This window comes from Nicotiana tomentosiformis, chromosome 12 (assembly GCF_000390325.3).
Source record: "Nicotiana tomentosiformis chromosome 12, ASM39032v3, whole genome shotgun sequence".
Taxonomy (NCBI): domain Eukaryota; kingdom Viridiplantae; phylum Streptophyta; class Magnoliopsida; order Solanales; family Solanaceae; genus Nicotiana; species Nicotiana tomentosiformis.
Genome location: NC_090823.1, coordinates 13995348 through 14013493, shown reverse-complemented (window position 1 = coordinate 14013493; position 18146 = coordinate 13995348). Strand labels below are relative to the sequence as shown.

The 18146-nt window shown below is 38.5% G+C and overlaps 2 protein-coding genes and 1 pseudogene across 2 annotated transcripts; 2 read left to right on the top strand and 1 right to left on the bottom strand.

The window, feature by feature from the left end:
• Window positions 1–646: 646 nt before the first annotated feature.
• Window positions 647–726, bottom strand: LOC117273508 (small nucleolar RNA SNORD96 family; annotated as a pseudogene).
• A 10906-nt stretch (window positions 727–11632) lies between these two features.
• LOC138902267 (uncharacterized) lies at window positions 11633–13314 on the top strand. Its single transcript, XM_070190112.1, has 2 exons — window positions 11633–12119; window positions 12536–13314. Exons 1-2 carry the CDS (start codon window positions 11633–11635, stop codon window positions 13312–13314), a joined length of 1266 nt encoding a protein of 421 aa, XP_070046213.1.
• A 3239-nt stretch (window positions 13315–16553) lies between these two features.
• On the top strand, window positions 16554–17698 carry LOC138902266 (uncharacterized). The gene has a single exon (XM_070190111.1). It carries the CDS (start codon window positions 16554–16556, stop codon window positions 17505–17507), a length of 954 nt encoding a protein of 317 aa, XP_070046212.1. The 3' UTR covers window positions 17508–17698.
• The last annotated feature ends 448 nt before the right edge of the window (window positions 17699–18146 follow it).

The following is an 18146-nucleotide window of genomic DNA, read 5'->3' as shown; positions in this document are numbered from 1 at the left end:
ATTAAGAATGATATTACCATATTTTTTAATGCTATAGTAAAAATTACAAAATATTGCTTTGAATATTTCTTTACAACATTTTTATCTTTAGACTTTAAATTTAAATTAAAAATTTATGTACTCAATGATGGTGTAGACCAAGGGACACCATTATGATGTAGAATATGTTTTTAACATGGGAGGCATATGTATCATATATTTATGTATTGGTGTAAACCTTTCTTATTAGGTTGATATATACCTTTCTAATTTCCTTAAATGGAAGGGAGGGAAACTTCAAAAGCACAATCCAATTATCACAATCACAATCCAATTATCACATATACAATATCCCAACAAACAAATAAATCATCGATTATACTCTTCCATCCTATAAAAACACACCTAACAAACAAATGTCCCTTAAATTAGAAATTTTTATACCAAAAGAAGACATTTGACAAACAATTTGGACCTAGAATAAGTGTGTAACAACTACATATAAATTACAGAAATCAAGATGAGCAGAGTCTTAATTTGACAATGAATTCAAACATAGTATCTTTATTGTTTTTGAAACAAATTTATATATTTGTTAACTATATAAAAAGACAAATAAGAGAATCGCGGTGAAAATTACGGGCATGATTTAAAAATAATTTACAAATGGCCTCAGAATTGCAGAATTAACAGCAAGGCCTTTAAAAAGGCCATTCAGTCCCGAAAGATGAGGTGTTTATTCAGCAAAACAAAAAAATAATAATATGAATTTAATAAGAATTAATAGGAATGTAATTCTCATGGCCAATCCCAAGTAGTAATTGCGGAGACTCTGCTCTACAAGGCGATAGGATATGAAATTGCCCTCTTCGGATAAGAAATCAACAAAAAGGGCTTGATTTCTGATGATTTTTACACACTTGAATTTTACGGGTATTGAATAAAACCCGCCCCAAATTCAAAAATGAAACCATCATTAACAGAAATACACAAAATTATAAGAGTGAAACATAGATCATATTTGGACATTCACTAGTTTTTTTTGTTTTTTTGAGAAAACACACAGCTCTAAAAAACAAAAACAAAAACAAAAATCAAAATTAGCTAACAACACATCTAAGAAGTAGAATCGTTAACTACCGATACCATAAAGGAGAAGCCATTGAAGTAAGAGGAGCAAAACTGGATATGGAGGAAAACACTAATTCTCATAATTGTATGAGATTATGCGAGCATTTATAGAGGGGAGCACTTACGTTAATAGGTTTGGAAGATGGTGTAATGTGGGCTTCACGAACATCTAGCTGAATATGGGCCAATTTGGGTCAGTTTTGTGAGCTTGGCTGTAGTTTGTTGATGAGCGGAATCTTTTGACAAATAGCCAATTTTCTTTTATGTTAATCAAGCTTTAGTCAGTATATAATTATTAGTAACATTTAACCATTGTCTCCGTACACCAACAAGCACTCTCAGCTAATAGCGGGGCTCATAAGAAGTTGTAACGACCCACTTGTCGTTTTAAGAATTAGCGCCCCGTTCAACGTCTTAAGACCTCGAGCAACTTTGTAATGTGTATTATGACTTGCGTGCGCGATCGAGTTTGGTTTTTGGATGATTCGAGATTTAATTAAAAGAATTATATATTCTTGTTTTGGAAGCTTAAATGAAAATGAGTTGACCAGAGTTTGACTTTTGTGCAAACAATTTCGGAATGGAACTTTGATGATTCCAATAGTTTCGTATGGTGATTTTGGACTTAGGCGTATGTCCGAAATTGGAGTTGGAAGTCCGTAGAATAATTTAGTACATTTTGGCGAAATTAGAAAACTGATGTGTGCTAATTATATTATTTTGTGTGCAGACGAGGACTACTAATATGATGGATATCAATGTGTACGAGTTATATTATAAGTGATGTGGGGTATAAGGAGAGGCCTAAGCCTAAATCAAGTTGGAAATGAGTACGCAAAAGACCAAACTTTAGACGATAATATCTACATATATAGGGAGTTATGAAATGGATGACATATCCAGTTAAAGCTCTTCGATTCTAGTTTCCAACGCTTCAAACCGTTCGTCATTTGGACACTCCTACAAGAAGTTATGACCAAATTACTAAAGGCTAGTTGAATGCAATTCTACGGCAAATTCTGCGACCGCAGAATCATTCCGCGGGCCGCATAAGTGGTTATGCGACCGCAAAATGGTCGCATACCTGTCCAGTGAAGCCCATTTCTAGGCATCATTTTTGCGATGCATTGTGCGACCTGCATACCAATTGTGTGGTTCATTATGCGACCACAAACTTGAGTTCGGAGGGTTAATTTTCCTATTTTTATAACCCGGCCCCATTTTGATAAATAGCCTTTGGGGCTTATTTTGGGGAAATTATTTGGTGATTTTAGAGAGAAGTGAGAGTATTCTAGAGAGAGAAAGTAGATGAAGTATTTTGTATTCAGGATCTTGCTCAAGCCTTGAAATCCAATAAGGAAATCTCACAAGATCTTCACTCAAGAGGTAAGATTCAAACCTCTAGTCTTCAATTTTGAGTTTGTGGTAAAAGATGGGTGATTGGGAGTATGATTCTTGAGTTTAAGAGTATTATGTATATGTGTTTGTACCAATAAGGTTGTGGGGAGATTGTTGAGCTCAAATAAGTAAAGATTGGGTTGTTGGATGAAATAATCCACCATAAAAGAACCTTGAAATCAAGATGCACACCTAGTGTTTGATGAAATACTTAAATGAGGTGAACCCACAAATATCTTCCTAATTATATTTCACTTTTGTTATGTTTCTAAATAGATTGAAGTTGCTAGGATTTCTCAAACATTGTAGTAATGTAAAGAAAGCTCAAGAAAGATTGGAGCCGTCCGGAGGTCAATTCATGTGAGAATGCTATTTTGGAATATCGGTGTTGATACCTAATTTTTCTCTCATATTTTTTTAAAAATGCATATATACTTTCAAAATGGAATATTTGCATCATCATTTAGTTTACAAACCTATACTAGCATTTTCTATATGGGGCCCTTTCATGATTCTCTTGCCATATTCTGCTACTAATCAAGTGTTCATGGTGTTACTTGATATTTACCTAATTTTGGTAAATGCTACCTTTCAAGACGGGCCTGATTTGGCTCTAATTTTGTGAGAATCTGGCTGGCGTTTTTAATCTATATATACCCTACTATGAACGATTCTTACATGTCCGGACAGATTCATGACCATTGGACTTAATTTGGTTTTGAAATTTTGATTTCTCCTTTACCGATTCTATTATTGATTGCATGAGATATATTTCCTTCCTTATTCGTGTTTGATTGACTGTTTTCCTTGTTTGTTTGCTCGATTTTTACTGCTATAAAACCCCCTTCCCATCCCCCTTTGAAAGAGATCGAAATCGCTAGACTTTTACTAAAAATGGAGTTATTACTCTATTGTTCTCTTATTCTCTTGTTCTATACTCTGATTCTTGGCCGGCTGAAAGTCAAGGCCACCAGATTTCAATTTTTCAACTTATCTTGGTGCGAGCACTGACCGGGGTTCATTCGAAGCCCTTGGGAACTCTGACGCACTAAGATTCTGGGTTCTTGCTCTTTGATTGATATTCAGAGTATTATGGAGTTGGTTCTTTCATGTTGTCTGTTTTTGTTAATTCATAACTGGTAAGTCTTTTGGCTTTTACAATTTTGTTCTTATGTGTTCATGATTTGCATATTCTTATCTCTGAAATTCGTGACCTAATGTGTTCTGGGCTATTTCTGTGTGCAGCCTTGTTAGTTTTGCACTTGTCTTGAACCTCTTTAGCATTTGATTTTAAATAGAGCTGCTAGTTATGAGATATGTTATTTGAATATGTTTCACCTAAATAATCTAGACCCTCTCAAGCTTAATATGTTGATACCTGAATGTCTATATTTGTTGTTTGACATGAGTTTATTTTTCCTACTCTATTTTGCATTCCTGTAATGACTAACTCGCATCTGTAATATGTTCGCCGTTAACTATGATCAGCTCCTATGCTAGTTTTGACACTTCATCATGTCTTTGTCTGCTGAATCTCATATCCTTTAGTGATTATTTGAACCTTTAGAGTAGCTATCTCGACTTGTGTTTCCTTACCATGTTTGATACTATTTAGCTTCATGATGTAAACATGTATGTCTTTTGATATTGTGATGGATACTTAACATGATTTTCCTCCCCTAGGTTCTAATACTTCAAGTTAATGCTCTATTCCAGACTCGTTTAGTATTATGCACCTTTGTATGTCAATCTTGTAATGTGAGAAACTTTGATGCCCTTCTCTTTCACAAAAAAAATATTTTCTGCCTAATATGCTAAGTGTTTGAATTTGTGATAACAACCTGCTCTATGAGTTTTTTTGATTCTCTTTGCTTGTATGTCACCCTTGCTATGTCTGCTTTCTAAAAATACAAATGCACCTCTTCAAATCATGTCTATAGGGTATTACTACTCGCTCTAAAATGTTCATACTGGACTCTTCAAACGTTGTTTATTGCTTAGACATGCCACTATTAGAAAGCATGAGTAATTCTGAGCATTTCCAATCATTTACTGTCCCTTACTTTGTAAACCACTTAGATATCATGCCTATAGGTTTTATTAACTTATAATCTTTAACCTCAATAAATAACTTAGCAGTATCAGATACTCTCAAACTCGTAATTGATAAATCATAGATCTAAAGTGGCGCCCTGCATCTGAAACTGCTTGCATATTTGGATCAGATCATATAGAAACCATGTATATAGAGCTTAATGACTTCAATCTTCCTCAATTTTGAAACTGTCTAATGTCTAACGTAGAAATCTGTTTGCGTGCATTTGTTGTCTAATTGTGGAGGCTAACTTGAGATATCAACTGTCCTTAAGTGCATTCCTATTTGTTTTGAATTGTCGCCTAGTTTCAACATTTTCTAAGCAACCTAAGTAAAGTCTAGAACTACCCAATATAGAGGCCAAATGCCTCATTGACCATAGGTATGGGGCGTGTAGTGCACGTATAAGGTACGACTTATAATTGAACTAGTGCGCTTTAGGTAATAACTTAAAGATAGTAATCGGATAGCAAGAGACGATAGTATGTTCCCGCTGAATAATACGAGTAACACCACATTGTATTTACTCAAAGTCTTTGATAATCAAACTCCCCAAACTTCTTGTTTTCTCTTTCTTTGTTTATCTAGCTAATTCATATAATTCATGTTTGGTCGGGACCCACATTTGTGGACATCGAGTAGTGCCTAACACCTTCTCTTCGAGGTAATTTCGAGTCCTTACCCGATCTCTGGTGATGCAAGTGAGCACCTAATTTTTGATTATATTTGAATTTTTATCACCTTCTACTATGTAAATATTTTCAAAATTTAATATATATTTATTTTTAGCTTTGTTACACTTATACATAAAAGATAAATTATTACTATTAGTATTATTTTTATTATTATTTTTATAGGTCAATTATTACTATTAGTATTATTTTTATTATTATTTTTTTCTTTATTTTTAAATAAAATGAATTAAAAACGGAAAATAAATAAAAATTAAATTTTTTTAAAAACAAATTTCGGATAGGAATTAAAAAAATAGGAAAAGTAGAAATATAAAATTTAAAAAGTAAAAGTAAAAGAATGTGAAAATTTTAAAAATAAGAAGTAAAATAAAGTTGAAATTAAAAAATAAAAGTAAGGGTATCTGATTTTTTTTTTTAAAGTAAAAGTAAGTGGGAAATAAAAAAAAAAACTAAAATAAGTGGGAAATAAAAAAAGAAAAGTAAAAAAGTGGGATTTTAAATATATTAAAAGTAAAAAAAAGTGATAAATTAAAAAATAAAAGTAAATGATAGTGCAGAATTATTTTTTAAAAAAAATAATAAAAATGGGAAGTGAAAATTCTTTTATTTAAAAAAATAAAAAAATAAATAAAAAATAAAAAACTGAAAAATCCGAATTTTTTTTCTATAAATAGAAGAGAAATGTGATGAAAAAAAGATAGAGAGAAAAAGGAAAAAATAGGGAGGAAGAAATTGAGAAAAAAATATTTTTCTTCTTCTAGGATAAAGAAATTTCTACTTGTGTCATTCTTTCTTCGGTTTTCTTTCGAAATATCCAGCAGCTTCACCACCCCAAAACCACCAGCCCTTAACCATTTTTGAGCTATCATTAACCCTCTCCAAAAAAAAAAAAAAAGCTCCAAAAATAGCCACTAAATCGTTAGTTTTGCAAGGTCGATTGAGGTTGCAAGTTGAGATTTGCCGCTTGAGTTTTTCGTGGTCCGAAGGGTCCAATTGAGAGCTATCCGATTATTGAGTGGTTGTAATTTAAATCCACAATCATCAATACAAAGGTTCACTTCTCTTTTTTCGTTTTTTTTTTCTCATTAATATTTTGGGTCACTTTGTTTTAATTTAACTTTGAGTATGATATGATCGAGTTCGCATCTGAGTATGCTAAAATTAATTTGTTCTCATGTTGAGTATTTGTTAAGATTAATTTATTGTCCGTTTTAGTAGTTCATATGGTTAATTTTATTGATGAATATGTATTAATTCGTTACTTTTGTTGTTTATTCAATGAAGTAATGGCTTTCCATTTTAGCATGCTTTAGTTTTATTTTGATCTCCTATCTTAGTGACTAAATTGATCCTGCCTGTATCTATCTTTTCCTGCCATAAATTTAGTCTAATTTCAAATATTGGTTAACAGTAAAATTATAAGAGATTAGGTTGGGCCATGATTGGTGTAAAACTTTAATTAAACTTCCCTAGCGTATTTATGGGCTGATTGTTGCACATGACCAAAAACAAATAAACATTCACAAGCTAGCCAACTTTTTTCTATAATTAATTTACTTCATTTCCTCCATAACAATATACTTACCTCATGACCTTACAATAATGTCAAAATTAGTAATTGAATAATATTCGAACACCGTAGCTTGATTTAGGCGCGATTAATAATAAATCATCGTGACTATGGGTATGGTTCCTGTGGCATAGTCATGATACGTAAACCCCAATTCAAGTGCGCGTTTCACGCGACTTGACTATAATTTCAAATAATAATAAAAATAAACATGTTGTAAATCGCGGGTGCGTTTCACGTGGCGCGGTTTGCAATGTGTACCAAAACGATAAGTGTGCGACATCGCAACTTGTTCAAATAAATTTCATAAATAATTAAAAGCGGTTAAAAGTTAAAAATGCACAATGGGTTTAAAGCATCTTCTAAATCTTTTGGGAAAGCGTGCGCTTCGCGTGACTTCTTTTCTATTAGAGTCATACCCTAATTTTAAAATGAGGTTCCGACAAGTTGCAAAGCCAGTGAAGCTTCTGTATTCCCGGTACGCTGCCCCCCCGGCTCGAGTTGTCTGCTCGAGTAAGCCAGGTCTAGAATAACACACCTAGGATCTAAACCTAGAATAACATAGCCTCATGTCGGATCCCTAGTATGAACGTTTATTTGTATCACGTGCATTTGACATTGGGGACTCAACATAGGGGTTGGGTCCGTCTAGGACAAGTGTACCTAATATATTGGACGATCTTGAAGCATTTTACGTGCTATTTGTGCATATGTTTGTTTCGGCTTGCATGTTGACCGACTTCTAGAATAGGGAAAGGGAACCAAGAAAAACAAAGAGTTAGGTAAAAAAAAATTTTTTTTTACCCGGTTTTGAAAATCCAGGTATTTGAATAATATTGAAACTCTAGAAAAAAAAAAGTCATTTTCAAAATAAGTCGTGTTTTTCTATTGCTCCAAAACCTACCGAACTACGCGGGTCTAATTCTCACCGGATGTGAGATACGTAGGCAACCCCTATCAGGTCCGACCACATTTTTTCAAAACTAACCAAAATAAGAACCTTTAGAAACATGATCATCACCCAGGGTCGTTCTTGTCAAAATAGTCTTAAAATATTCTCCTGGAGCGTCGAAAAGCTGTTTTCACAAGAATAGCCGCAATGTAAACCCAAGTCAGTCTTTTCTCCTATAACCAACCTTAGTTGGCAGAAACAACCCTAAAACTTTCCTCAAATGCTGAAAGGCCCGTATTTGCCAAAAAAAAAAATTGTTACGAAATTAACTGATTTGGATTTTTAAAATTAACCACTTTGTGTTTTTGGAAAATGTGTCGGTTTGGTTTTTTTTTTTATGCGGAATGAGCACCGTTGAGAATGTACCTTTTCAGGTCGTAGATAAGATTCCACTGGGACTCCACATGTGGTGGAATGACCTAGGGGAGGTCAGCAAGCTTTATGTGACAAAGGCTTTAGATAGGCTCACCGGACTTCTGAAAATTAAACCAAGGGTTGATATAATTGAAGCTTTGATACCGTTTTTGGACCCGACACACAATGTTTTCCACTTCTCTGATTTTGAGTTGACCCCTTTGCTAGAAGAGATGGCAGGTTATGTTGGTCTTGACGGGAATCTCAGGCACCGATATCCAGTAGCACCAAGACCTGTAACTCCTCATAAGTTTTTGGACCTTCTGAGCATTAGCCGGCAGGTTAAAGATGGAAATTTGGCCAAAGAATTTTGCACATTCTACTTCTTATACAGCCGGTATGGGGATCCCCGAGGATTTGAGGCTCTGGACAATGGTTTGACTCATCAGGGAAATAAAAACAAATGGGAAGCACGCAGAGGTTTAGCCTCCGTGGTTGCCTTTTTAGGCACTCTGATATGCCCAAGTAGTGACAGACATATAGAGCTAGGACTTGCAGGAATGGCCAACTTTATGGTTAAAAAGGCCAACGGCACTCTTATACCGATGATTCTCGCAGAAATCTATCGAGCTCTAACTGCTTGTCGAGCTGGGACAAAGTTCTTTGAGGGTTGCAACTTGCTTTTGCAAATGTGGCTGGTGGAATATCTTTGCCATCGCCCGAGGTACATGAACTACGGTCTGACCGGACTCGATTGCATTGAAGAATACGGAAACCGGGTAAACGGTCATGAGTTACCGGAGGGTACTGAGGCTTGGTTCGCGTATTTGGGTTTTTTGACCGCAAACTGAATTGCGTGGAATTTCAGTTGGCTCACGGTCAACGAGGTTATTTACATGTCTACCGGAGGGTGCTTTCTTTTATTGATGAGACTTCGGAGTATTCAGCCATATGCTCCGCATCTAGTCCTACGCCAATTGGGAAGATACCAAACAGTCCCTTATGATGAAGATTTGAGTCCACAAGTTATTGAACTATGTCCAAAAGTTGCATTCCCAGAAGAAAAGGTTCGCCAGATTTGGCACCAATGTAGGTTTCTGGAGCCACAGACTCAAGTACGGGATTGTTCCTCGGGTGAAGTAGAATCTAACTACACAACCTGGTATGATAAGAGAGTTCGAGTCGATCAAGAGACAGAACAGCCCGCCAAAAGATCCCATGTCCAACAATTCACCGATGGAGCGCGAGAACAGTGGGTTTGGTTAGCTAAAGAAAAGGAATACCGGACCACCGTAAGCAAGCTAGAGGATCAAATCAAAAACCTCAAATTTAACAGTAGCTTGCAGGCTGCCGAGGATGAAGGAGAAAAGAAAAGGTTGGCCCGAGAAAATGAAGCCCTCCAAGCTCAAATTCAGAAAATGAAAATAGTTGCTGAAAACCCGGTAAAAAGCAAAAAAAATGAAAGACTCATAAGCAATCTGAGGCGGAAAGTTCATGATTATGGGTTTGATTTGAAAAAGGTCGAGGATGAATTGGCAAAAGCTCGGGCAAAATTGGTGAATAATGCAGAAGAACGGGCAAGGTGTGTTCAGCATTTAAAGCAAAAGTATGATAGAGGGGTCGCGATCTTAAGGGAAAAGCTGACTAATCTCGAAAATAAAATGGTCCAACATACAAAGGATTTCAAAGCTGAAAGAGAGAATTGCTATACATTGATTTCCCGATTGGAAGAAGTCATACAACAATTGCAAGACTAAAACCATACGGCCACACAAGTGTTGGAGGCCCGGTCTCAGCAAATTGGACGCTTGCTCTAAGAAAAAGGCGTCATTAGAATGAGGATTAAAGAAATCGTTGATTACGTCGTAATGAAATACCATGAATGCGAAGATATGACCAGGTCCATGTTCTTTACATCTGTGATGACTTTTGTCCGTCATGTGATGGATGATTTAGCATACCTTCAAGAAGAGATTGCACGCAGGCCCACGTCGAGACCGACTGATGTACCACGGGGCCCCGAAGTAGTATTAGAGGCTCTTATGTATTCCTGATTTTTTATTTATTTATTATTTTTGGCTTTGAGTCTGTATTTTACCTTTTCGAGTCTGTTTTTTTTGTTTTGAGTATGTATGTCTAATCATCAGTATTTCCAAAATCTTTGTAATAGAAAACCCCCCAAAAGATTTTATTTAATGAAATATTGAAAAAAACCAAAAACCAAAATTTTCTTTTCTTTTATTCTGCATTTATTTCCTGAACTACGTAATGATCTGATTCATGCGGCGTCATGATACGTAGGCAATCCCTATCAGATTCGATCGTAGCTATAGACAATCTGAGTGAAAAATAAAGAAAAAGAGAGAAAAAGAAGGAAAATTGAGTGAACAAGAAAGAAAAAAGAGTGAAAAATAAAAGAGCAAAAACAGCAATAAGGGAAGGAAAAAGAAATAAGGATTCGAAATTTGAGAAAAAAGATAGTAAGGCCGGGATAAAACATACAGCCGTTGCAAAGACATTTAAAAATATTTAATTGTTTAAGTGCATTGCATCCCCAATATGCGATTTCTTATCTCTTAAATATCTCAAACTAACCAGATTGTTGTGTGTGCAAATATCAAAGGTCCTGTTTAGGTGGTTGGTTTTGTGGTAATCTGGCTTCTCATCCTTACTTCACGAGATCTAAAGGCAGTGTTCCTATGGCCTCTGAAAGTCACCTACCAATTATTGAGCCTGAGGATAGTCATGTATCGTCTATTCCACAGTCAGAGTCCGCAGCCACTGAGGAAAATAGGAGGATGCGCGTCCGCATGTTAGAAATGTGGGACGCTTGGTCTAATGGCAAAGTACCGCCCAGTATAATCCCCGAATTTCCTAAACTTCTTCCCAGGACGAGTGGAATCTCTAATGTCCCCATCCCCGTAACAAACCCATTCATCTCGTTTGGGTACCCCACTATATCAGCCAATTTTATCGGTATGCCTTCTGAGGTTCGCCCCCAAGCACCGTTTTCAGGGGTACCTTCTACATTATTCACCGCACCACCAGTCTCTACTACGGCACAACCAAAAGTTCCCAGGCCATGCTTCGAGCCTTCATCTTTCACTTTTCAAGTCCCGCAATTTCAGCTAGACAACGCTCATGTTACCCCAAACTCTTACCCTCAGCACCCGCAGTTTGAGTCTCCTATGGAACAGGAAAGAGCTATGAGAAACCCCGAGCAAGAAGAGATGGTTCGGAAGATGAAAAGCCTCGAAAAAGGTCTGAAGAACATGCAAGGCCTGAGTGGCCAAAGGAGTGTCTCCTACTCCGATCTGTGTATGTTTCCTCATGTTCATTTTCTCGTTGGTTTTAAAACGCCAAAATTTGAAAAGTACGACGGGCACGGAGACCCGATCGCTTATTTGAAAAGATATTGCAATCAGCTGAGAGGGGCAGGTGGAAAAGAATAACTTTTGATGGCCTATTTCAGGGAGAGCTTGACGGGAATTGCGTCAGAATGGTACATAGATAAGGACATCTCCCATTGGCATATATGGGATGACTTGGCCCGAGGTTTTGTCAGGCAATTTCAATACAATATTGATATAGCTCCAGATAGGAATTCTCTGACCAATTTCAAGAAGAAAACAACGGAAAGCTTTCGTGAAAATGCTATCAAGTGGCGTGAGCAAGCATCGAGAGTGAAACCGCCTATGGATGAGGCAGAAATGGTCAATGTTTTCTTGCAGGCCCAAGAGGCCGATTACTTTCAGAACATGATGTCTGTAATGGGCAAACCTTTTGCAGAGGCCATAAAAATTGGAGAAATGGTAGAAAATGGCTTGAAAACTGGCCGAATCGTAAGTCAATCTGCTTTGAGAGCCACCTCCCAAGCCATCCAGAACGGCTTGGGAGGTTTAGCAAATCGAAAGAAGAGGGAAGAAGGAGACATGATGACTTCAGGTTTGAGAGGCCCCCATCGATCCCGCGATCATTCTTACCTGCCTTCTAGAACCCCACAACACTAATACCCTCATCAAGATGCAGAATATGCTGTGGCGTCGCCTCCCTATGCGGTGATGAATGCCCAACCTTATACACTGCCACAACAACACTACAACCAAAACCGAGCTCCACCTCCCAGAAATAATCATCCTTACCAAGCTCCATATAATCCCCATCCCCATAAAACAATTACCAACATAATACAAGCCCTCATGAGCATCCTAGGAGAAACGACTTCACCCATATTGGTGAGTCCTACTCTAGCGTGTTTCCAAAATTAATCCAAATGGGTCTATTGCAACTTGTGCCTCCAAACCGGCAAAATACGGAATCTCCATCATACCGGCCCTGTACTAGGTGTGCCTATCATTCAGGGGCAGAGGGTCATGATACGGAGGATTGTTGGACTCTCAACAGAGCCGTTGAGAATTTGATAGAACAAAAACGAGTGGTGCTGAGGGACGAGGAAGTCCCCAATATGACTAACAATCCATTACCGACTCACAACAATGGGCCGGTCATTAGAATGATTTGTGATGATAAAGAGTATTATCCAGCTTTGAAATCTATCATCGCCATTGTCGATTCAGAGGCAAGACCTCAAGCGGCGGTGAAACAAGCCAGAAATGAGAAGAAAATCACTTTAACTCCTCAAATTGCAGAAACAAATATTGGGCCAGCACCTGCTAAGGACGCAATTTTGTATGTTCCTAGGGCCCCAAGGAAAGAACAACTCATGTTGAACACTCCCAAAATATTTGAGCAGAGGAAAGTCATGCTAAATGTGCCAAAGTTGTATGTGCCAAAAGGGATTTATGTGGTGCAGTGGCCGGTAATTTCACCAAGGCTGAATGAGCCCGTGGTTATTAGCCGCGCACCACAGAGCCCTATGAGAGACCCCACTGCAGTCCCCTGGAATTATAGCAAAATAGTGGTTACTTACAAGGGGAAAGAGATTATGGGAGAGGTGAACGAAATAAACCAACCTAGGAAGTACCACAACCCAGAAGAGCAAAAGATGTTAAAACTGAGCAAGGATAAACGGTTTCCGCCTAAGAAGCCCGTGAGTTCTGAGGAAGCAGAAGAGTTTTTCCGAAAAATGAAAACTTCGGAATATGCAATAATTGACCAGCTCAGGAAGACTCCTTCCTAGGTTTCACTTTTATCTCTTTTTATAAGCTCAAATGAACATCAGAAGGTACTCCTGAAAACATTGAACGAGGCATATGTCCCGGTTGAAACTTCAGTTGAACAACTGAAAAGAATGGCTGAACAATTCTTTGAAGTTAATAGGATTTCCTTCAGCCGTGATGATTTGCCCTAAGAGGGATCCGCCCACAACAAAGCCCTTCACTTGACTGTCAAATGCGAAGGTTATTATATGAAGAGAGTCATGCTAGATGGTGGGTCTGGGGTCGACATTTGCCCTCTCTCAACTCTCCAAAGGATGAAAATTGGAACAGAAAGAATCTGACTAAACAATGTATGTGTGCGCGCTTTTGATGGTGTCAAACGAAACACAATAGGGGAAATTGATTTGATTTTGACCATTGGCCCTGTGAATTTCGAAGTAACTTTCCAGGTTCTGGACATGGATACTTCATATAATTTTCTCCTAGGAAGACCATGGATTCATACTGCAGGAGCTGTGCCCTCCAATCTTCATCAAATGGTCAAATTTGAACATGAAAACCAAGAAATTATTGTCCACGGGGAGGATGAATAGTCCATTTATAGGGACCCTTCAGTCCCATGTCTCGAAGCTAGAGAAGGAAGTGATCACATTGTCTACCAAGCCTTCGAAATTGTGATCGCTGATCAATACGAAGAAGGGGCCCCGTTCCCACAACCTTGCTTATCTAATGCCTCGTTCTTGGTCGCCACTGAAATGATTAAACATGGGTACAAGCCTTGAAAGGGGCTCGGGGTATATCTACAAGGCATCATAGAGCCCATTACGTCAATCGCCAATAAGAAGTTCTTCGGCGTAGGTTTCCGAGCTACAGAGGTCGATAGAAAATGGGCTGATGAGCGCAAGAAAAATGGGTGGGTCCTGCCTCAGCCCGTTCCACATCTCACCAAGTCATTTATTGATCCCAAATATGTAGAAGAAGAAGAAGAAGAAGAGCCCTTCACGGCTGAAGAGATTGAGGATATTTGTGAAGCGATGAAACGAATGTTGTATGAGTCCCACACGGTCCAGCCGGGGGAAGGAACGAGCACTGCTGAGGTGTTATACATGGGGCCAAATGCCAAGCTTCAGAATTGGAAAGCTACCCCATTCCCTGTCAGGCGGGAATCCTGGTAGTCCAGTCTTGCCATCTTTTCTACATTACGAGTTATTTCAGGGTGTAACTCGAATGTTTTTATTTTATTGTCTTTTGATTTCGATGTAAACCCTCTTATCTTCAATTCAATTCAATGAAATCAATATTTCATCATCAATGGATGTTTCCTTTTTCTTTATTCTAATTTTGCTATTTTTCTTATCTTTTCCTTTTTAGTTCTAATAATGCGGACTTAAATAATATGACATGCTTGCGGACTTCATGCCCAGATCCTAAAACACTGTCTAACTGTGAAATAATGAATCAAGATCCAGAATATGATGAAGATGAGGCTTTTAGGGAAATAAATCGAGAATTGGAACAATTTAAGAATAAGCCTAAGCCAAACTTAAATGAAACCGAGCCAGTTAATTTGGGCAGTCCAGAAGAGGTCCGAGAAACCATGATAAGCATTTACGCCGATGAAAGATCTAGGGATGCATTGATCCAACTTTTGTTTGAATTCAAGGATATGTTTGCATGGTCCTATGATGATATGCCAGGTTTGAGCGTTGATTTGGTAGTACATAAATTGCCAACTTATCTCGGTTACCCACCCGTACAACAAAAGCAAAGAAAGTTTAAAACGGAAATCAGTGATAAGATCAAAGAAGAAGTCTCCAAGCAATTAAAAGCTGGTGTGATTCGGGTGGTTCGATACACCACGTGGTTGGCTAATGTGGTCCCAGTGCCGAAGAAAGATGGGAAAACCCGAGTATATGTTGATTATCGGGATTTGAACAAAGCAAGTCCCAAGGACAACTTTCCACTGCCAAACATTCATATTCTTATTGACAACTGTGCCAAACATGAAATACAGTCTTTCGTGGATTGTTATGCTGGGTATCACCAGGTTCTGATGGATGAGGATGACGCAGAAAAGACAGATTTCACCACACCGTGGGGCACTTATTATTACAGAGTCATGCCATTCGGTTTGAAAAATGTCTGGGCAACTTACATGAGAGCCATGACTGCCATCTTCCATGACATGATACACCGGAAAATTGAGGTGTATGTGGTGATGTGATCATTAAATCCAGAACACAAGAAGGACATATGAAAGATATGATAAAGTTCTTTGAGCGTCTGCGCAAGTATGATTTGAAATTGAATCCAGCCAAATGTGCATTCGGAGTTCCATCTGGGAAACTTCTGGGGTTTATAGTCAGCCGGAGAGGTATTGAGTTAGATCCGACAAAGATAAAGTCTATTCGGGATTTGCCACCTCCGAGAACCAAGAAAGAGGTCATGAGTCTGCTAGGGAGATTGAATTACATCAGCAGGTTCATTGCTCAGCTTACTACCACGTGTGAGCCCATATTTAAGTTGCTGAAGAAAGATGCATCGATCAAATAGACAGATGAATGTCAAGAGGCTTTTGATAAGATCAAAGAATATATGTCAAATCCACCAGTGTTGGTTCCACCCGAGCCAGGAAGACCTTTGTTCTTGTATCTGACAGTCTTGGAAAATTCCTTTGGCTGTGTCCTGGGGCAACATGATGTGACCGGGAAGAGAGAGAAGGCCATATACTACTTGAGCAAGAAGTTTACCATTTATGAAGCCAAGTATACTTTGTTGGAAAGAACTTGTTGCGCCCTAACTTGGGTCACCCAGAAGCTCAGACATTATCTTTTGGCCTACACCACATATCTCATAACTAGAATGGATCCTCTAAAGTAGATATTCCAGAAACCAATGCACACGGGAAGGTTAGCAAAATGGCAAATCCTTCTCACTGAGTTCGACATTATCTATGTCACCCGTACAACGATGAAAGCTCAAGCCTTGGTGGATCATCTAGCTGAGAACCCGGTTGATGATGAATACCAACCCCTAAGTACTTACTTTCCGGATGAGGAAGTAAATTCAGTTGAAGTAATTCCAGAAAACACCAATGCTTGGAAAATGTTCTTTGATGGAGCTGTAAATGTAAAAAGGTGTCGGGATTGGGGCAATTTTGGTTTCACCCACCGGTCAGCACTATCCGGCCACAACCCGACTTCGGTTGTTCTGTACCAACAACACCGATGAGTATGAACCCTACATTATGGGCATGAATATGGCAGTTGATCTGGATATGGAAGAATTGTTAATCATGGGAGATTCAGATTTGATCATTCGGCAAGCCCAAGGTAAATGGGAAACTCGAGATATCAAGCTTATCCCATATAGGCAACATGTGGAAGATCTTAGCAAACGATTCAAGTCCATCGAGTTCAGGTATATTCCTCAATTCCACAACGAGTTAGCTGATGCATTAGCTACTTTGGCCTCAATGTTGCCGTATCCGGACAATGTCCATATTGACCCACTGGAAATCCAAATTCGAGAGAGGCATGGTTATTGTAGTACAATTGAAATAGAACCAGATGTTCAGCCATGGTATCATGATATCAAAAGGTTTATGAAAATAAAGAAATATCCCGAACAGGTTAGTGGAGACCAAAAGAGAACCATTAGAAGGCTTGCCAGCGATTTCTTCTTGAGCGGAGAAATCTTGTACAAAAGAACCCCAGATCTGAATCTCTTGAGGTGTGTAGATGCCCTAGAAGCTGAAAAGATCATGAACGAAGTATATTCGGGAGTATGTGGACCTCACATGAACGGATATGTCCTTGCAAAGAATATCCTTCGGGCATGTTATTACTGGATGACCATGGAAAATGATTGCTTCAGTTTTGTCCGGAAGTGTCATCAGTGTCAGATACACGGTGACCGAATTGATGCACCGCCTTCAGAGTTACATCCTATGTCAACACCTTGGCCGTTCGTTGCCTGGGGTATGGATGTCATTGGGCCAATCGAGCCAAAAGCTTCAAATGGGCACAGATTCATCTTGGTTGCCATCGATTATTTCACAAAGTGGGTTGAAGCAGTCACTTTCAAAGCCGTCACCAAGAAAGCGGTGGTGGATTTCGTGCATTCCAACATTATTTGTCGTTTTGGTATTCCTAAAACTATCATTACAGACAATGCTGCAAATCTGAATAGCCACTTGATGAGGGAGGTATGAGAACAATTTAAGATTACGCGTCGTAATTCTACCCCTTATCGGCCCAAAGCTAATGGCGCTGTTGAAGCTGCAAACAAGAATATCAAGAAGATCCTCAAGAAAATGATTCAAAGTTCCAGACAGTGGCATGAAAAGCTGCCTTTTGCATTATTGGGATATCGCACAACCGTGCGCACATCAGTTGGGGCTATGCCTTACTTATTGGTTTATGGAACTGAAGTCGTAATACCTGCAGAAGTTGAAATCCCCTCTCTTCGAATCATTGTTGAAGCCGAGATCGAGGATGATGAATGGATCAAGGCCCGATTGGAAAAATTAACTATGATTGATGAAAAATGAATGGCCGCGGTTTGCCATAGGCAGTTGTACTAACAAAGAATGGCCCGTGCCTACAACAAGAAAGTGCGACCCAGGAAATTCGAAGCGGGGCAACTCGTTCTGAGACGTATTCTCCCGCATCATGAGGAAGCAAAAGGAAAATTTGCTCCAAATTGGAAAGGTTCGTACATTATAAGAAAACTGTTGCCGAAAGGAGCATTGTACTTGGGAGACATTGAAGGAAATGACCCCGAAACAACTGTCAATGCAGATGCGGTCACGAGGTATTATGTTGGACCCTTTTTTGTTTCTTTGATCACC